This window comes from Neoarius graeffei, chromosome 19, assembly GCF_027579695.1.
Source record: "Neoarius graeffei isolate fNeoGra1 chromosome 19, fNeoGra1.pri, whole genome shotgun sequence".
Classification (NCBI taxonomy): domain Eukaryota; kingdom Metazoa; phylum Chordata; class Actinopteri; order Siluriformes; family Ariidae; genus Neoarius; species Neoarius graeffei.
Genome location: NC_083587.1, coordinates 54,452,443 through 54,473,831, shown reverse-complemented (window position 1 = coordinate 54,473,831; position 21,389 = coordinate 54,452,443). Strand labels below are relative to the sequence as shown.

At 45.2% G+C, this 21,389-nt stretch overlaps 1 protein-coding gene across 3 annotated transcripts in view; it reads left to right on the top strand.

Moving 5' to 3' along the window:
* Window positions 1-326: 326 nt before the first annotated feature.
* Window positions 327-21,389, top strand: part of ifnlr1 (interferon lambda receptor 1) — a 54,970-nt gene continuing 33,907 nt past the window's right edge. For 2 of the 3 annotated variants that reach the window (XM_060900320.1, XM_060900319.1), the window contains exons 1-2: window positions 327-615; window positions 20,752-20,878. In XM_060900320.1, the coding sequence (XP_060756303.1) occupies window positions 561-615; window positions 20,752-20,878 (182 nt within the window). In that variant the 5' untranslated portion in view covers window positions 327-560. The remainder of the gene's footprint in view (window positions 616-20,751; window positions 20,879-21,389) is intronic. The other variant, XM_060900321.1, reaches the window with a different exon arrangement.

Below are 21,389 nucleotides of genomic sequence, written 5' to 3'. Positions count from 1 at the left end.
GACATACTGTATATCTGGGACTTTTTCTTAGCTGCACACGCAGAACTTTCATGTAATTGCTGTCTAAAATATTTGGTTTACTAATAGGTATTAAACAAAGGAGGTCACATGAAACCCCATCTCTCTCTCTTCCTTCAAGAGCTCTTTTACTTTCTTTTTCTGTTTTCCAGAAGCAGACAAATTCCAGGTGTGTTGATAAACCAATAAAACCTGAAAGACAATGACTCAGTGGGAGGAGAAAGGAGGCAGAAAAATGAGAAGGTAACTCCAAAGTTCACCTGCACGTGTATACACACACACACACACACACACACACACACACACACACACACACCTGCTAAAGGGCACTTCTTTACCCAGGATTCTTCAGAGATGGAACAGAGACATTAGAAGGCGGCTCACAGCTCTCGTCTCTCCCCAACACAGGGGAGGAAAAGTAGACTGAAGATGTGTTTTTGTCCCAATTCTGATTCAAAATTGTTCTGAATCTCCGTGGAGTCCTGTGAGGGAAATCAAAGGTGCTAGTCCTTTTTTAAATTTATTTAATCTTGAAATCTGCTATGGATCTGGTTATGTGGCTTCTCAGAGCACTGTTCCTGCTTGTCTGGTGTTCAGGTGAGATTCAGTCCTGATCTTGTACTTTCATTTTCAATTATTGGGTTACTGGGGGAAAAAAAAAAGAAAAAAGATAAGTTTATACATCATACAAAATAGGTCAAATTTACATTTCAGCAAAATAAAGTATTACATGTAGCATAAAATATTATAATGTATATTGAAAATGCATTTTAAAAGCATTTTACATCTTTTTACATTTTTTTAAGGGGTCATGACAGTAATGCTAAAGTAGTGTGTATGGTGTCCATTCCTGCTTCCAACACATCAACTTCAAGAACGGACTGTTCTCTTGCTGCCTAATATATCCCACCTTTAACAGGTGCCAACTGTAATGAGATAATCAATGTTTTATTCACTTCACCTGTCAGTGGTTTCAATGTTACATCTGATCTGTGTGTGTGTGTATATATATATATATATATATATATATATATATATATATATATATATATATATATATATATATACACACAACCCCGATTCCAAAAAAGTTGGGACAAAGTACAAATTGTAAATAAAAACGGAATGCAATGATGTGGAAGTTTCAAAATTCCATATTTTATTCAGAATAGAACATAGATGACATATCAAATGTTTAAACTGAGAAAATGTATCATTTAAAGAGAAAAATTAGGTGATTTTAAATTTCATGACAACGACACATCTCAAAAAAGTTGGGACAAGGCCATGTTTACCACTGTGAGACATCCCCTTTTCTCTTTACAACAGTCTGTAAACGTCTGGGGACTGAGGAGACAAGTTGCTCAAGTTTAGGGATAGGAATGTTAACCCATTCTTGTCTAATGTAGGATTCTAGTTGCTCAACTGTCTTAGGTCTTTTTTGTCGTATCTTCCGTTTTATGATGCGCCAAATGTTTTCTATGGGTGAAAGATCTGGACTGCAGGCTGGCCAGTTCAGTACCCGGACCCTTCTTCTACGCAGCCATGATGCTGTAATTGATGCAGTATGTGGTTTGGCATTGTCATGTTGGAAAATGCAAGGTCTTCCCTGAAACAGACGTCGTCTGGATGGGAGCATATGTTGCTCTAGAACCTGAATATACCTTTCAGCATTGATGGTGTCTTTCCAGATGTGTAAGCTGCCCATGCCACATGCACTAATGCAACCCCATACCATCAGAGATGCAGGCTTCTGAACTGAGCGCTGATAACAACTTGGGTCGTCCTTCTCCTCTTTAGTCCGAATGACACGGCGTCCCTGATTTCCATAAAGAACTTCAAATTTTGATTCGTCTGATTACAGAACAGTTTTCCACTTTGCCACAGTCCATTTTAAATGAGCCTTGGCCCAGAGAAGACGTCTGCGCTTCTGGATCACATCTAGATACGGCTTCTTCTTTGAACTATAGAGTTTTAGCTGGCAACGGCGGATGGCACGGTGAATTGTGTTCACAGATAATGTTCTCTGGAAATATTCCTGGGCCCATTTTGTGATTTCCAATACAGAAGCATGCCTGTATGTGATGCAGTGCCGTCTAAGTGCCCGAAGATCACGGGCACCCAGTACGGTTTTCCGGCCTTGACCCTTACGCACAGAGGTTCTTCCAGATTCTCTGAATCTTTTGATGATATTATGCACTGTAGATGATGATATGTTCAAATCAAATCAAATCAAATCAAGTTTATTTGTACAGCGCTTTTAACAATAAACATTGTCGCAAAGCAGCTTTACAGAATTTGAACGACTTAAAACATGAGCTAATTTTATCCCTAATCTATCCCCAATGAGCAAGCCTGTGGCGACGGTGGCAAGGAAAAACTCCCTCAGACGACATGAGGAAGTTCAAACTCTTTGCAATTTTACACTGTCGAACTCCTTTGTGATATTGCTCCACTATTTGTCGGCGCAGAATTAGGGGGATTGGTGATCCTCTTCCCATCTTTACTTCTGAGAGCCGCTGCCACTCCAAGATGCTCTTTTTATACCCAGTCATGTTAATGACCTATTGCCAATTGACCTAATGAGTTGCAATTTGGTCCTCCAGCTGTTCCTTTTTTGTACCTTTAACTTTTCCAGCCTCTTATTGCCCCTGTCCCAACTTTTTTGAGATGTGTTGCTGTCATGAAATTTCAAATGAGCCAATATTTGGCATGAAATTTCAAAATGTCTCACTTTCGACATTTGATATGTTGTCTATGTTCTATTGTGAATACAATATCAGTTTTTGAGATTTGTAAATTATTGCATTCCGTTTTTATTTACAATTTGTACTTTGTCCTAACTTTTTTGGAATTGGGGTTGTAGACCAGTTAGCATGGCCATAATTCAGTCTTGTTAGCAAAAAAGCTGCTAAAGCAGTGGCTACAATTATCGACACCTTAACCATCTTTTGGCTGCTGCAAAAGTAGAAAAGACTTTCAATACGTAAATTGTGCGTGAACAGTTACTCAAACTTCCACTGGAAAAAAATGAGTTGATTCCCGATTACTTAGTGTATCAGATCACGTGACACCATTCCACAAGTATTGACACCTTTGTTCACAGTTATCGACACCATTCCACAATTATCGACATACAGATGATTATATATAAAGAAACAAATAATAATCAGTTTGTGGTATTAAGTTAACAAAACACAGTTTTTATTTAAAATTTTTTTACATCGACTTATATTTAGTCCAAAATATCTTTTATATAAATATATGGATGTCGGTGTTTACGTAAATGAGGAAGTAATTCTAATGTTTGTAAACGAATGAACTGATAATGTTTAACCTGTGTCAGAAAATCTTTTTTTCCACTTTCTACCCACTTTCTAAATATTTTCATGGATCACATTTTGTTAATCATTCGTTGTTGTTCAGCAACACACTCTGCCATTTTGTTTTTCTTCTACTCATGGTATATGAGCTGATAGCTTAGTAGTAGAGTAGCCAATCAGAGCAAACAATTGCTCATATCCAGTGAATGTGGATAGAATAAATATAATTATTACTCTATAATATATAGAGGATATTACACGGTGGCGCTACAATATGACGTTTATTTTCGAGTGGTGAATATATTCACGAGTGAACAAAGCGAATGAGTCATATTTTCAACACGAGAGGATAAACTTCATATCTTCGCACCACTCTGTAATTATATGGACACATCACCAAAAAAATATGCAAGTTAATCTAAAGAAATTTAATTTCTAACTGGTTCGCCATTTTGACAACGTGCGTCTAGTCAGCGGGAAAACACTGAGAGTGACATTATCAGGAAATATGTCATCAGTGAAACATCAGGAAATAGGTCACTCAGATCTGCGATGTATTTTGTATGAAAAATGTGAGTTTTTCAGCACAACAAGATAAACTTTATATCTTCAAGCCGACGTGTGATTTTCTTTTTATAATATAGACACATTCACAAACAAAAAGTACCCAAATTTATCAAAACAATTCATTGATTTCCTCATGAGTTAAATATGTTTCTCAATGTCCCTGATTTGCTGCATATGAAAAATGTGAGTGGCATATTTCCCAGTAAAACACTCATGTCTGTATCATAAAAAGTATTATTACGGTAAGTATAATTCAGAATAACTGAATCATTAGTGCTGCAGTAATTTTGTTTTAGCTGTACTCCAAAATCCGCCATCATGAATGTAAGTAGTGTAATTTGTTCCCTTGTTGCGGTGTCCTAACGTTTTAGATTTTTTCTCAGCCAAACGTCTTTGAATTGCTAAAATCCAGGTTTATTTACTTTTTTTTCCAATTAAACCAGAGTCTGAAAACCAACCTCTAAAATAATTCTTCAAAATATTATGCAATATACTGTATGCTGCTTCATTAAAATTGAAGCATTAACACACACACACACACACACACACACACACCAGGGGCGATTTCTCAGGGACAACAAGAGAAGCCGAGCTTCCCCTAAAATTCTCTCCCCAAACTGCGGCATCTACGACATTGAATTCTCATTAAAACAATAACTTGCATGACATAATATATGCCCAAGATTGTATTTACATTCATAACTATCCTGTAACGTTCGCTACGAGAATCACCTTTGCTGCCAGGCTGTAACCAGCGTTGCCAGATACTGCTGACGTTTTCCAGCCAAAATATGTTCAAAACCCGCCAAAATGCACTTAAAACCTCCCAATCTGGCAACACTGGCTGTAACCTTTCTTATTTCAATGGGCTCTATGCGCTGGCAGCTGGGTATCCGTTGCAGTCTATGAGAGGGCTCTGAACAGCCAATTTCGGCTAGTTGTTATTGGTTAAAATCGACAAAATCGTCACTTCCAGGGAAGCCGGGCTTCTCTGGGACTAAACGAGACAGTGGGAGGGGCAAGAAGCCAGGCTGATGAAGGATTATTGGAGGTAGTGTTAAAGACATGAGGAGGGCGGGCTCTGTACTTCGGCGTCGGCGAGGAACACGGAAGCATGATCAGTCAGTCCCTAGCGGATGTCGAGAAAGTGTAGTCGTGTGCCAAAGTGCTGTCCGAATTTCTTTTCATATAAACGTTTCTTCTCATTGATGTCTCTGTACATTACTCTGTAAATAAATGTAAATATTACTCGTTGTGCTCCGTTAACTTTCATCCATTCTATCAGTTTGATCATTCATGAATTCACTCGTTTATTTCATTTGTAGTTCAATCTGGTTGTAGGCTAGCTTGAGCCTTATTGGGATCTGCAGTGCTAGCTGCTAACAGAAATTGGTGAAGTCTCTGGAAAGCACAACCAGCTGGTATGACAGGGTCACAGACCATTTTCTGGAAAAGGAGCGGAGGGCAGAATTTGTGTATAAATAGTGTGCATCATATAATGTTCATGAATCTGAAGTGTGTATATTGTTCAGTAATGTTAAGAGAATGGTGGGCTCTGTGTTATAGGTTATACCTGGGTATAATATTCAAGGTTCTGTGTGTTGCATAGCCTACCTGGTTATGAATTTCCAGACTGTGTTGCAGAAGATGTTCAAGGATGTGTTGCACAGCTGGGTGTTGTGTTAAAGACTCTGTGTTGCATATCAGGGTATGATGTTCAAGGCTCTTCGTTGAATAGCCAGTGATTTTTGGATGTTTGATATTTTTGATTAAGGATATGAGGCACTAGCCTGGCAAGCCAGACTATAACATGAAATGTACAGGCAAAAATACTTTCTGCCACTCGGTAGGGTTGTCTAGTTCACTATGCTAATGGGGCACACCTTTCTATGCTTTGATATCCGGCCTACAGGTTTTACGATGAATGCGTAAAATGGGCTTCCCCTGTTTTAAAAACCAGCAGCCGCCACTGACACACACACACACACACACACACAAAATATGCTTTGAAAGAAAATTCTGATACAGAAATATAGAAGATATTTAGCCAGCTAGCAAGAAAGTGAATATTATGTGAAAGTGAATATATTTCCTGTTTTTCTGTTAGCTCAACATTTCGCATATTGAGATGCGTAAATAAAATTCTTCATTAGCATCTTGTATGTTATTGGGGGTGGTGCAGTGGTTCGCCCTGTTGCCTCACAGCAAGAAGGTCCTGGGTTCGAGCTTAGCAGCTGACTGGGGCCTTTCTGTGTGGAGTTTGACATGCAAACTTTGCATGTTCTCTTCGTGCCTGTCTGGGTTTCCTCCAGGTGTTCTGGTTTCCTCCCACAGTTCAAAGACACACAGACCTGAGTTTCCCAAAAGCATCGTAGCACAAAGATCATCATTAAATGGTAGAGCGAGCAGCACAATGAGCGCTCTCCCTCCTAGTTAAGATGCTCTTAGCTTTAAGAGGCTTTTGGGAAACCCATCCCAGTGGGTTAGTTCAATTGACTACTCGAAGTTGCCCATAGGTGTGTACGGTATGTGTACCCACCACCAGATGAAGGTTTGAGTCCTTCTGGTATGCGATAATCACCCAAGAGAATTAATGGAAGCTAGTTGATGGCTTCTTGGATCTCTAACCCTCATCTATGAGGATGACAGACAGACATTTTATTGCTCATTAGTGTGAATAGATATCAGTACAGTTGGTGAGAAGTAACATAACATTACCATAGCACAAAATTAATATGGGAACACCATGAAAAACCTGTACGATGGTGACTGATGCATTTGTGTTCAAGATTTCATGTTAAACCGCAGCACATCCAGCTGTGCACTTGAAGGTTTTTTTTTTCATCCTGTGCACAACTCAGTTGTTGGAAAAACAAAGATCCTAAATTCTGTGCTTTTTCTGAATAAACATAACATGCAAATGTACGTATGATACTGTCAGAATATTAATACTGTGTTCCCTCTGAATAATAGCAAATAAAGACTCACTTTCTTACTGTGTTTAAATGTGAGGCACGCTGTACTGTTTAAAGCCCACTGAACGCCAGAGCTGCTGTAATCAAGGTGCATTTTAAACTGACCGTATGAATAAACGTTATTTGATATTATACAGAAGTATCACACATGATTAATATTCTGACTTTTGTAACTGTGTTTATTCAATAAAGTACACATTTTAGGCTCACATTTTGCGCTTCTCTAACTCCTCACAATGTTTTCTGGGTTTTTTTAAAACACTACCGTTCAAAAGTTTGGGGTCACCCAGACAATTTTGTGTTTTCCATGAAAAGTCACACTTTTTTATTTACCACCATAAGTTGTAAAACGAATAGAAAATATAGTCAAGACATTTTTCTGGCCATTTTGAGCATTTAATCGACCCCACAAATGTGATGATCCAGAAACTCAATCTGCTCAAAGGAAGGTCAGTTTTATAGCTTCTCTAAAGAGCTCAACTGTTTTCAGCTGTGCTAACATGATTGTACAAGGGTTTTCTAATCATCCATTAGCCTTCTGAGGCAATGAGCAAACACATTGTACCATTAGAACACTGGAGTGAGAGTTGCTGGAAATGGGCCTCTATACACCTATGGAGATATTGCACCAAAAACCAGACATTTGCAGCTAGAATAGTCATTTACCACATTAGCAATGTATAGAGTGGATTTCTGATTAGTTTAAAGTGATCTTCATTGAAAAGAACAGTGCTTTTCTTTCAAAAATAAGGAAATTTCAAAGTGACCCCAAACTTTTGAACGGTAGTGTATATCAGTTTCCTATAGGTTTTCTTTATAGCTATAGAAACAGGATCTTACTGTCAGGAAGCATTTATGTCGTTTCTATCAGTAGTGTTGTAGGATTTGTTCTCGATTTGATGCATTTTTGTTTTGTTTTCTATGTTCAGATTTAGTTTTTTGTAGTGGCGATTTGAATGTGTTGTGGTAATTCTTTGGTAAACTTGTTTATTGGTATAGTCATTTTGTTTTGCAGTGATGTTTTGTTGTGTTTGTGAAGTATATATAGGATATTACACAGTTACTCTTGTGTTGAAAATATTTTCACTCTTTCGCTTCACTCACTCATGAATATATTTAGTATTCGAAGATAAACTTCATATCTTTGCACCACCGTGTAACATTCTTTATATTATATGGACACGTCCACAAATAAATACACAAGTTAATCAAAAGAATTGTAATATTGAACCGGTTTGTTATTTCAACAACGTATGTCAAATCAGCAGGCAAACACTAGGAGTGACATCATCGGAATGAAATTTCAATCAGGAAATATTCGACATTCACATTCACTGGATATGAGCAATCATGCGCTCTGATTGGCTACTCTACGACTAGGATATCAGTTCATATACAGTGAGTAGAGAAAAACAAAATGGCGGTGTTAGGGTTTTGCTGGGATTCGAACCTGGTTCGTTGGTGTGATAATCCAGCAAACCCCCACTAGGCCACCAGGGGGATGACTCAAATGCAGAGGCGTGAGGCGGAAGTAGAAAAAGAATCAAAAGGTTTATTTAAACTATATACACTATATACAGGGCAAAACAAAAGACAAAAAAAAAAACAAAGAGTAAAATCCAAAAGAAAAGCAAAGTGCAAAAATTCAAAAGCTAAGAAGATCAAAAAACACAGTACAAAGGAAACTGGAGATAAACATAACAGCACAAAGACTCCGTGACAAGAGGACTGAACTCAGGGGTATAAATACACAAACTAATTAAGGACACAGGTGAAGATAATTAGGCAATTAACACAAACACAAAACACAGGAACAGTGGCGGCCTCTAGAGGCCAAAATAAACACGACATGAAAAGGAAATAACAGCGGCCTCTAGAGGCCAAAACAGTCCTAGTCCTAACAGGACCCCCCCCCTCTAGGAGCGTCTCCTGACGTTCCCAGGGCGATCCGGATGGGCCGAATGGAAGTCCCGACATAGTTCTTTATCAAGGACATCCCGAGCAGGAACCCAGCAGCGCTCCTCAGGACCATAGCCCTCCCAGTCCACCAGATATTGCAACCCGCCGCGGACCCGGCGGGAGTCAAGCAGGCGATTAACAGTGAACACAGTCTGCCCCTGGAAGATGCGGGGGGGTGGGGGGTTCCTAGGGGCAGGGGCATACGTAGATGTCAGTACGGGCCGTAACAGGGAAACATGGAAAGTGGGGTTGATCCTCAGAGTCCGGGGCAACTGGAGCCGGTAGGAGACAGGGTTCACCCTGCGCACCACCTTGAAGGGGCCAATGTAGCGAGGAGCAAGCTTGCGGTTCTCCACCCGCAGTGGAAGGTCCTTAGTGGACAGCCAAACACGCTGCCCAGGGCGGAAAGCGTGTGCAGGTCTTCTATGGCGGTTGGCCTGAGTCTGGTTGGTTCTGGAGGTCTGTATGAGGGTCTTCCTGACCTTGCTCCAGGTCTTGCGACACCGTCTCACATATTGGTTGACCGAGGGCACCCCCGCGTCCTCCTCCTGGTCCGGGAACAGAGGTGGCTGGAACCCGAATTGGCACTGGAATGGCGACAGCTTGGTGGCCGATGACTGCAGGGTGTTGTGGGCGTACTCCGCCCATGGCAGCCAGGTGCTCCACGATGTCGGGTTATCCATAGCCAGGCCTCGCAGGGTGGTTTCCAGGTCCTGGTTGAGCCTCTCCGTCTGACCATTGGACTGTGGGTGAAACCCAGAGGAGAGGCTGGCAGTGGCTCCGATGACCTTGCAGAACCCGTGCCACACTCGGGAGGAGAACTGGGGCCCTCGGTCTGAGACGATGTCCTGTGGAAGACCAAAGACTCGGAAGACATGATTAAACAAAAGTTTCGCAGTTTCAAGAGCAGAGGGGAGTTTGCACAGTGGTATGAAGCGGCAGGCCTTGGAGAATCTGTCAACTAAGACCAAAATGACCGTGTTACCTTGTGACTCAGGGAGACCCGTGATAAAGTCGACTGCCACGTGGGACCAGGGACGCCGGGGAATGGTCAGAGGATGCAGGAGACCCTGGGGACGCTGTCGTGGGTTCTTGGTTCTGGTGCAAACCTCACAGGACAGGACAAATGACCTTACTTCCTTCTCCATGTTAGGCCACCAGAAGCGTCTTTTCAGGAAGTCCAGGGTCCTCCGAGCTCCCGGGTGGGCGGTGAGAGGGGAAGAGTGACCCCACTGGAGAACCTTGGCCCGGGCTTGATGTGGGACGTACAAGAGGCCTGGTGGCCCCGTCCCAGGACCGGGGTCCTGGCGTTGGGCTCGTCGGACAGCCTCCTCAATACCCCAGCGGACAGGGGCCACAATCCGGGACACAGGGATAATAGGCCCGACTTCATTCTCCCTGTTAGTGGCAGAGAACAGTCTGGACAGTGCGTCAGGTTTGGTGTTCTTGGAGCCGGGGCGGTATGAGAGGGTGAAGTCAAACCGACTGAAAAACAGGGCCCACCTAGCCTGTCGAGGGTTCAGTCTCTTGGCTTGCTGGAGGTACTCCAGGTTCTTGTGGTCAGTCCAAACCAGGAATGGATGTTGTGCTCCCTCCAGCCAGTGCCTCCACTCCTCAAGGGCCAGTTTGACCGCTAGCAGTTCTCGATCCCCCACATCGTACCGGGACTCAGCAGGACTCAGGCGGTGGGAGAAGTAAGCGCAGGGGTGCAGCTTTCCTTCCGAACGTTGAGAGAGCACCGCGCCGACACCACTGTCCGAGGCGTCCACCTCCACGATGAATGGTTGGGAGGTGTCCGGGAGAACCAGAATGGGTGCCGTGCAGAAGCGGTCCTTGAGGTCTTTGAACGCCTTTTCTGCCTGAGGAGACCAGCCATAAGATCCACCTGTCCCTTTGGTGAGGTCTGACATGGGTGCTGCCACAGAACTGAAGTTCCTGATGAACTTGCGGTAGAAGTTAGCGAATCCTAAGAACCTCTGAACCTCCTTAACGGACTTGGGAGTAGGCCAGTCCCGGACGGCCAGGGTCTTGGCAGGGTCCATTTGGAGTTGGCCTGTCCGTACAATAAATCCCAGAAAGGAGACCTCGGGAACATGAAATTCGCATTTCTGGGCCTTGGCAAACAGATTGTTCTGTAGCAGCCTCTGGAGAACCTGGCGGACATGGTGGCGGTGCTCCTGCACGGTCTTGGAAAAGATAAGGATGTCGTCGAGGTAGACAAAAACGTATAGGTTAATCATGTCCCTTAAGACGTCGTTGATTAGGGCCTGAAAAACAGCTGGTGCGTTGGTGAGTCCGAAGGGCATCACCTGGTATTCGTAGTGCCCAGACGGGGTGTTAAAGGCAGTCTTCCACTCGTCTCCCTGTCGGATACGGATGAGGTGGTAGGCGTTCCGTAGGTCCAACTTGGTGAAGACGGTGGCGCCTTGGAGCAGGTCGAAAGCTGTGGACATCAGCGGAAGGGGATATCGGTTGCGCACAGTGATCTTATTCAGGCCCCTGTAATCAATACATGGTCGGAGCCCCCCATCCTTCTTGCCGACAAAGAAGAAGCCGGCTCCAGCAGGTGAAGTGGAGGGTCGAATAAACCCAGAGACCAGGGCATCTTTGAGGTATTCCTCCATGGCCTTGCGTTCTGGCTGAGAGAGTGAAAACAGTCTGCCACGAGGAGGGGTAGTCCCAGGGAGCAAGTCGATGGCACAGTCGTAGGCCCGGTGCGGAGGAAGAACGGCGGCCCTGCTCTTGCTGAATACCTCCTTGAGATCCCAGTACTCTGTGGGAACTTGAGATAACTCGGTGAGATCAGGGGGCTCGGCAGGAGACACAGGAGAGCTAGAGAGCAGACAAGAGGCATGGCATGCAGGGCCCCATTCCACAACCTGGCTTGTTACCCAGTCTATGCGAGGGTTGTGGCGAGTAAGCCAAGGAAGGCCTAGAATAACTGGGAACTCAGGTGAAGGAATCAGGTGCAGGGATATTTCTTCCTTGTGACCTTGAGACTGGAGGAAAACTGGAGAAGTAACTTGGGTGACTCTTCCATCACCTAACGCTTGGCCATCGAGGGCAGACACAGACAGTGGGACTTCAAGAGGTGCAGTCGGAATATTGATGCTTTGGGCGAAGTGAATATCCATAAAGTTCCCAGCCGCCCCTGAGTCTATCAAAGCTTGACAAGAGTGGACAGACTCACCCCAGGAGATGGAGACCGGGATGTAGATTCCTTGGCCAGGGAGTCCGGGAGAGAGGGTAGGCCCCGTCACAACCCTCCCTCGGCTGGACGGGGCGGTCCTTTTCCCAAGAGTTCGGGACATGATGCTCGGAAGTGACCAGGCTTGCCACAGTAGATGCAGCACTTGTCCCTCCTTCTGCGCTCCCTCTCAGATGCGGAGAGGCGAGTACGACCCACTTGCATGGGTTCTGGACAGTCACTGAAGGAGGTAGACGGTCTCCAGGTAGAGGTAGGGAGGCTGGGGGGGCTCAAGGTTTGGTGGCGTTCTCTCATCCTGTTGTCCAGACGAATAGCATGTGAGATGAGGGTTTCGAGGTCACTTGGGCATCCAATAGAGGCCAGACCGTCCTTGATGGGGTCAGACAGACCATGGTGGAAGGCTGACACCAGGGCAGTCTCGTTCCATCCACTTACTGCTGCGAGTGTTCGGAACGAGATGGCGTAATCTGCGACGCTTCCTCCTTGCCGGATGGACATGAGCTTTCGGGCTGCGTCGGTGCTGATGTCTGCCTGATCGAAGACCCGAAGCATCTCTTCAGAAAACAGCTGGAAATCAAAGCACTCAGGTCCCTGTCTTTGCCAGATAGCAGTAGCCCAGGCTCGCGCCTTACCAGCTAATAAGGTGATCACAAAGGCAATCTTGCGGCGATCCATAGTGTAGGTGGTAGGCTGAAGCTCAAAGGTGAGTTGACACTGGGTAAGGAACTCTCGGCACTCACTGTGCTTGCCGTCATACCTCTGTGGTGCAGGAAGGCTGGGTTCGCGAGGTGAAGAAGGCAGCATTGCAGGAGGCACTGGAGCAGGAGTGGGAGCTGGATCAGGAGCAGGAACTGGATCAGGAGCAGGAGATGCAGGCAGAGATGTCAGCTGTGCCAGGGTTTTCCCAATTTGCTGAAGCAGTTCCTCGTGGCGAGCGAGGGCCTCACGTTGGCTGGTGAGCGTACGTCCATGAGCGTCCATGGTCGCTCCAAAGCGTGTCAAAGCTGCCATAATTCCCTGAAGGTTGGCCAGGTAGACAGTTGAAGCAGCCTCTGCTGAGTCGGTCATGACGGAGTCTTTCTGTTAGGGTTTTGCTGGGATTCGAACCTGGTTCGTTGGTGTGATAATCCAGCAAACCCCCACTAGGCCACCAGGGGGATGACTCAAATGCAGAGGCGTGAGGCGGAAGTAGAAAAAGAATCAAAAGGTTTATTTAAACTATATACACTATATACAGGGCAAAACAAAAGACAAAAAAAAAAACAAAGAGTAAAATCCAAAAGAAAAGCAAAGTGCAAAAATTCAAAAGCTAAGAAGATCAAAAAACACAGTACAAAGGAAACTGGAGATAAACATAACAGCACAAAGACTCCGTGACAAGAGGACTGAACTCAGGGGTATAAATACACAAACTAATTAAGGACACAGGTGAAGATAATTAGGCAATTAACACAAACACAAAACACAGGAACAGTGGCGGCCTCTAGAGGCCAAAATAAACACGACATGAAAAGGAAATAACAGCGGCCTCTAGAGGCCAAAACAGTCCTAGTCCTAACAGGCGGTGCGTATTGCTGAACCGAGGACGAAATAAAAACTCTACTCGAAAACAAAACCACAAAAAAAGCAACAAATTATGGAATAAAAGTATTTGATGGTAAGAACATATATTTTTCTTTAATTTTTCAAGAATTATTATTATTATTATTATTATTATTATTATTATTATTATTATAGCATTTTTCACAAATTGCTCCTGTCATTTCACTGGTTTGTTTACATTCTAAGCGGAAATGATTTTGTTGGGCGTTTTGTATAAAGTTTTTATTTTTCAAATTTGCAAAAAATAAAAATGCTCCGTTTCTCAAAATCCAGTGAATGTGGATAGAATAAAACAGTTATTCCACTCAATCTCGTCGTACACGGCTTATTGAGGTTTTTCACCTGACGTCACAGGGTCACGTGACACCCCGGTGTCCGCCATTTTGAAGGTCAAGCTAGCTAATGTCAACAACATCATAGCTGGTATGTTACTGTAGCAATGTTTACATTCAGTTATTTGGATGACTGTTAAAACCTTTCAGTCTCAAGTTTTTCCTTTACTGTATTTACTAGTTTACTGTAATTATGATCCGGCAGCTATTTACACCGGATCCAGTGTAAATAGCTGCCGGAGCGCGCTCCGGCTTGCTCCCCCTCAAATTAAGCAGCGCGCTCCGGCAGCTATTTACACTGGATCCGGTGTAAATAGCTGCCGGATCATAATTACAGTAAACTAGTAAATACAGTAAAGGAAAAACTTGAGACTGAAAGGTTTTAACAGTCATCCAAATGGCTGAACGTAAACATTGCTACAGTAACATACCAGCTATGATGTTGTTGACATTAGCTAGTGCTAACAGCTAGCTGCTCGTACACTGCTACAACACAGACACCGACCCTAATAATACAGTTCTTGGTCATTGCCTGGTAACAGCAAATTTATAACGGGCCATGTCTCAACAGACTAAGAAGTTATTTCAATGACATTTAATAACATTTTGTTTATCCTGAGGACCGAAAGTAAATGAAAATGTGAACAAACCTTAGCTGTAATAAGTTTTGGTTTCACCAAAACCCCTATGGAGAAAAATCCGAGGACCGTGACGTTGCCCGGGATGACGCAGCCGGGGCCCCACCCTGGAGCCAGGCCCGGGGTTGGGGCTCGTATGCGAGCGCTTGGTGGCCGGGCCTTTGCCCATGGGGCCCGGCCGGGCTCAGCCCGAAGAGCTGACGTGGGCCCGACCTCCTGTGGGTTCACCACCCACAGAGGTAGCAGTAGGGGACTGGTGCAATGTGGATTGGGTGGCAGTCGAAGGCAGGGGCCTCGACGACCTGATCCCCGGACACAGCGGCTGGCTGTTGGGACATGGAATGTCACTTCGCTGGGGGGGAAAGAGCCTGAGCTTGTGCGGGAGGTTGAGAGGTACCGGCTAGAGATAGTCGGGCTCACCTCCACGCACAGCTTGGGCTCTGGAACCCAGCTCCTTGAGAGGGGCTGGACTCTCCACTTCTCTGGAGTCGCCCGTGGTGAGCGGCGGCGGGCTGGTGTGGGCTTGCTTATAGCTCCCCAGCTCAGCCGCCATGTGTTGGAGTTTACCCCAGTGAACGAGAGGGTCGCCTCGCTGCGCCTTCGGATTGGGGAGAGGGCTCTTGCTGTTGTTTGTGCCTATGGCCCAAATAGCAGTATAGAGTATCCGGCCTTCTTGGAGTCCCTGGGAGAGGTACTGAGGAGTGCTCAGACTGGGGACTCCATTGTGTTACTGGGGGACTTCAATGCTCACGTGGGAGATGACAGTGACACCTGGAGGGGCGTGGTTGGGAGGAACGGCCTCCCCGATCTGAACCCGAGTGGTGTTTTGTTATTGGACTTCTGTGCTAGTCACGGTTTGTCCATAACGAACACCATGTTCGAGCATAGGGGTGTCCATAAGTGCACGTGGCACCAGGACACCTTAGGTCGGAGGTCAATGATAGACTTTGTAGTCGTTTCATCTGATCTCCGGCCCTATGTCTTGGACACTCGGGTGAAGAGAGGGGCTGAGCTGTCAACTGATCACCACCTGGTGGTGAGTTGGATCCGCTGGCGGAGGAGGAAGCTGGACAGACCTGGCAGGCCCAAACGTATGGTGAGGGTCTGCTGGGAACGTCTGGCCGAGCACTCTGTCGGGGAGGTCTTTAACTCCCACCTCCGGGAGAGCTTTTCCCAGCTTCCGAGGGAGGCGGGGGACATTGAGTCTGAGTGGACCATGTTCTCTACCTCCATTGTGGACGCAGCTGTTCAGAGCTGTGGCCGCAAGGTCTCCGGTGCCTGTCGTGGCGGCAATCCCCGAACCCGGTGGTGGACACCAGAAGTAAGGGATGCCGTCAAGCTGAAGAAGGAGTCCTATCGGGCCATGTTAACCTCCAGGACTCCTGAGGCAGCTGACGGGTATCGGCAGGCCAGGCGTGCTGCAGCTCGGGCAGTTGCGGAGGCAAAAACTCGGAACTGGGAGGAGTTCGGGGAGGCCATGGAGAAGGACTATCGGTCGGCCTCGAAGAAATTCTGGCAAACCGTCCGGCGCCTCAGGAGGGGGAAGCAGTACTCTGCCAACACTGTTTACAGTGCGGGTGGGGAGCTGTTGACCTCGACTGGGGACATTGTCGGGCGGTGGAAGGAATACTTTGAGGATCTCCTCAATCCCACCGTCATGTCTTCCACTGAGGAGACTGAGGCTGATGACTCAGAGGTGGACTCGTCCATTACCCAAGCCGAAGTCACTGAGGTGGTTTGCAAGCTCCTCGGTGGCAAGGCACCGGGGGTGGATGAGATCCGCCCTGAGTATCTCAAGTCTCTGGATGTTGTGGGGCTGTCTTGGTTGACACGCCTCTGCAACATCGCGTGGCGGTCAGGGACAGTGCCTCTGGAGTGGCAGACTGGGGTGGTGGTCCCTCTTTTTAAGAAAGGGGACCGGAGAGTGTGCCCCAATTATAGGGGAATCACACTTCTCAGCCTCCCAGGGAAGGTTTACTCCAGGGTACTGGAGAGGAGAATTCGACCAATAGTCGAACCTCGGATCCAGGAGGAACAATGCGGTTTTCGTCCTGGTCGCGGAACACTGGACCAGCTCTATACCCTTCATAGGGTGCTCGAGGGTTCATGGGAGTTTGCCCAACCAGTCCACATGTGCTTTGTGGATCTGGAGAAGGCATTCGACCGTGTCCCCCATAGTATTCTGTGGGGGGTGCTTCGGGAGTATGGGGTTCGGGGCTCTTTGCTAAGGGCTGTCCGGTCCCTGTATGAACGGAGCAGGAGTCTGGTTCGCATTGCCGGCAGTAAGTCAGACCTGTTCCCAGTGCATGTTGGACTCCGGCAGGGCTGCCCTTTGTCACCGGTTCTGTTCATAATTTTTATGGACAGAATTTCTAGGCGCAGCCAGGGGCCAGAAGGAATCCTGTTTGGGAACCACAGGATTTCATCTCTGCTTTTTGCGGATGATGTTGTCCTGTTGGCTTCTTCAAACCAGGACCTTCAGCATGCACTGGGGCGGTTTGCAGTCGAGTGTGAAGCGGCTGGGATGAGAATCAGCACCTCCAAGTCCGAGGCCATGGTTCTCGACCGGAAAAGGGTGGCTTGCCCTCTCCAGGTTGGTGGAGAAGTTCTGCCTCAAGTGGAGGAGTTTAAGTATCTCGGGATCTTGTTCACAAGTGAGGGAAGGATGGAGCGTGAGATCGACAGGCGGATCGGTGCAGCCTCCGCAGTGATGCGGTCGCTTTACCGGTCCGTTGTGGTGAAGAAGGAGCTGAGCCAAAAGGCGAAGCTCTCAATTTACCGGTCGATCTACGTTCCGACTCTCACCTATGGTCATGAGCTTTGGGTAATGACCGAAAGGACAAGATCGCGGATACAAGCGGCCGAAATGAGTTTCCTTCGCAGGGTGGCTGGGCGCTCCCTTAGAGATAGGGTGAGAAGCACAGTCACTCGGGAGGAGCTCGGAGTAGAGCCGCTGCTGCTCCACATCGAGAGGAATCAGCTGAGGTGGCTCGGGCATCTTTTTCGGATGCCTCCTGGACGCCTCCCTGGGGAGGTGTTCCAGGCATGTCCCCCCGGGAGGAGGCCCCGGGGAAGACCCAGGACACGCTGGAGGGACTATGTCTCTCGGCTGGCCTGGGAACGCCTCGGTGTTCTTCCCGAGGAGCTGGCCGAGGTGTCTGGGGAAAGGGAAGTTTGGGCTTCCCTGCTTAGACTGCTGCCTCCGCGACCCGGTCCCGGATAAAGCGGAAGAAGACGAGACGAGACGAGAGATGGCGACCACCGGCTCCAGGGACGACCCACTGATGTAGGCATGTTACCCAGCCTGACACAAAATATTTGTAGGTATCCAAACTCTTATACGCTTTCAGATCAATACCTGTGTATGGCGATGGGTTTTTAACGACATAGGTATACAGATCATGTGGGCCGAAGTCAGGTAAAGACGAGGGCTTCGTGTACTTCCGTACATCAGTGAACAATCCTGGTGGAAGCAGGTAAACGTCGTTCTCTAAGCCTGCTAACCTCAATTTTTGCAAATACCTCTCCCTCTGCTCGCCCTGTAAATGCCCTACGTCGCTGGATAGTGAAGGTGTTTTCTGCATCTCGCTCCTTTTTCTTTTATGTTTTTCATTTGTCGCCTTCCTCGCATTCAAACTGATTCGAGCCGTGACGTCCAAAATGGCAGCCTCACATGACTTGGTCACGTGGGTGAAAAACCTCAATAGCCGTTATCAGCTCATGTACGACTCGATTTCGTGGAATAATTGTTAAATATGCCATTCAGATCCGTGATGTATTTCGTATGAAAAATGCAAGTTTTTCAACACGAGAAGATAAACTTCTTCACTTGGGTGGCACGGTGGTGTAAGTGGTTAGCACGGTCGCCTCATAGCAAGAAGGTTCTGGGTTCAAGCCCAGCGGCTGGTGGGGGCTTTTCTGTGTGGAGTTTGCATGTTGTGTCTGTGTGGGTTTCCTCTGGTTTCCCCCACAGTCCAAAGACATGTGGTTAGGTTAATATGGGATGGCCTTGAGTGAGACTCCAAACTGCTCCCCGGGTGCTGTTAGCATGGCTGCCCACTGCTCTGGGTATGTGTGTGTGTTCACTGCTTCAGATGGGTTAAATGCAGAGAGGAATTTCACAAGTGTGTAAGTGAATAAAGTTGTGCTTTCTTTCTTATCTTCAAGCCAACCTGTGATGTTTCTTTTTATTATATCAATACATTCACAAACAAAAAGTACCCAAATTTATCAAAACATTTCCTCGATTTCCTCATGAGTGACACATAGAGATTTATGACATGGTTTTGGTTCTCTGTGTGCAAACACTTCTCCATGTAATATTTTGTTTTATGGTCTGGTAATTTGTACATGGTGGGTTGTTTTTTTTGTTTTTTGGTACTTTAGTTTTGACCGCGAGTTGGCCTAGTGGTTCACGTGTCCACCTTTCGACCAGGAGGTCGTGAGTTCTACTCACAGTCGGGTCATACCATACCAAAGTCCGTTATAAAAAATGGCGCCTACTGTGATCTGGTGAGGCTGCAATACAGATGTGAATTGGGAATCAAACACTCGTGGTTACCAGAGGAGCAAAAACATTTTTGTTTTGTTTTATAGTATGGTAATTTGCAGGTTTTTTGCATGGTGTGTTTAAAAATTTGTTGTTGTACTCATTTTATTTTGTGGTGTGTTCATTTTCTAATGTGTTTCCCAATTTGTTTTGTGTTTTTGAATTTTTTGTAGTATGATCACATTTATGCTGTGTTCACGTAATTGTCTGTGTGATCATTTTGTTTTGTCGTATGGTAATAACGTTTTGTGTTCATTTTGCTTTCGGATTGCCTGTGTGTCCATCTGGCTGATTCTCATTAGTGCGATATCTCTTGGTTGAATGTTTGTTGGATTTATATAGAAGTTTTATTGGAAGCAGCAGATGAACTGATTACATTTTGAACTTTATCCAAACAGGTTCAAGGTCACAGTGAGGTCTAACACCAGACACAGATTTTCTTCAATAGCTTTCTCCCTGTTTGTCATCCAAAGATGTTACTTGCACCTTCCTGTTCAGGAACTCAAGGCCCATTTGCTGGCTATCTATGATTTTTACTCTCGCTCTGTCAGTCCATCTGTCAGTCCCTTGGTAGAAAATACATGTTAGTGCAATATTGTCGAAATACGTGGTAAAAGTTGCATATGTATTGACTTACTGTATCCTTGCGAGTACCAAGCTTGCATTTTGTCACCGATCCAGACACAGTCGTAGAGTGTTTTAAGGGTATTTGAGACATGAAAATTAAGAACAAGCTAGACTAGACTTGGTAGTGGAGACATCCGAGTTCAACTGGTTAGTTTAAGATTGTTAATTTTGCTTTGCATAGTGATAATTTCGTTATGTGGTATGCTAATACTGTTGTGGAATACGATGCATATCTCACATACCTCTTCACCCATCATTTATGAAGGATTTGTGGGTTAACGTATGGGATAATGAGTAAGATAATGAAACACTGCTTATGATTAATGAGAACCAAATTGATAATTTGTTAAAGTGACAATTATGACGTTTCAGCAAAATGATAGAAATAAAAACCTGACACACTGCAATAAAGCCCAGAGGATCTGTTAGCTCTGCCTTCTGAAGAGTTTTCCCAGGCAAAACTCAAGCACGTTTGCTTTTTTTATGAAGAAAAGATGTGTGTGACCTACTTAGAGTAAATGCGAATTAAAAATGGAATGACTGCTGTCTGACGCAAAGGATTAGTGCTGGCCTTTTCACTATATCACCTGCTATACAACTGAGTGACAAAGCTAAGCCTGAGATTAAGGCTGTGTGTGTGTGTGTGTGTGTGTGTGTGTGTGTGTGTGTGTGTGTGTGTGTGTGTGTGTGTGTACATTTCTATCCACACACAGCTTTGATGATCACTATAATATTGCAAGTGTTAATTCTACCCTGCTGTTTTTGATGTTTAATATCTATTGAACTCATAACCTCTATTTAAACTCTAGATTCAGCTACAATAATATTTTTCAGTAACTACATTCTGGTGTCGTATCTTTGTAATTTTATAGAGTCTATCTGGATATTTTGTAAATCAAACCTAATTGTGTTTTCTTCTTCTTCCCCTTCCTTTTTTTTTTTTTTGGATGTAGGATTCTGGTGCAATGATTGCAACATGACAAAGGTATATTTCGAGTCCCGCAATTTTCACAGCAGGCTCCATTGGGATGAAGTGAAAATCCCAGGCCGAGAAGTTCGCTATAGCGTCAAATATCACATGTGAGTGTAATCTGAGCTTCAACTTTCTGTCGAAATCCTGGAGGATAGTTGGACTGTTGAGGTTTTTTTGCTTTCTTACTCTTTAAACTTGTTAATGGCTTGATAATTACTGTTTTCCAACAAGGCATTGCTTCAGTTTAAGGATTATTATTGCCACAAACCAAATAGGATGACAATTAAGTAAGTAATGGGGCATGCAGTTACAGGACAATAATCAACAACAGAGTTACTGTTACTACTCAGTAACAGAATGCTGATTTTTAGTAGATCCAGAACTCTTTTGTTCCACTTGAAGATATTTACAAAACGCAATAAACGCCAAATTTGAAAAATTGAAACTCCCGCCACCAAACCATCATATCTTACTCATACCATATTCAGTTTTCGCCAAAACACGATATCTGCCATTGATTTACACACTGCATTACGGCCTTTCATTCCAAAACGCAACAAGCGCCATCACAGATTTTTCTCAAAACCAGACGTATCCATTTGGCCAATCAGAGGCTGC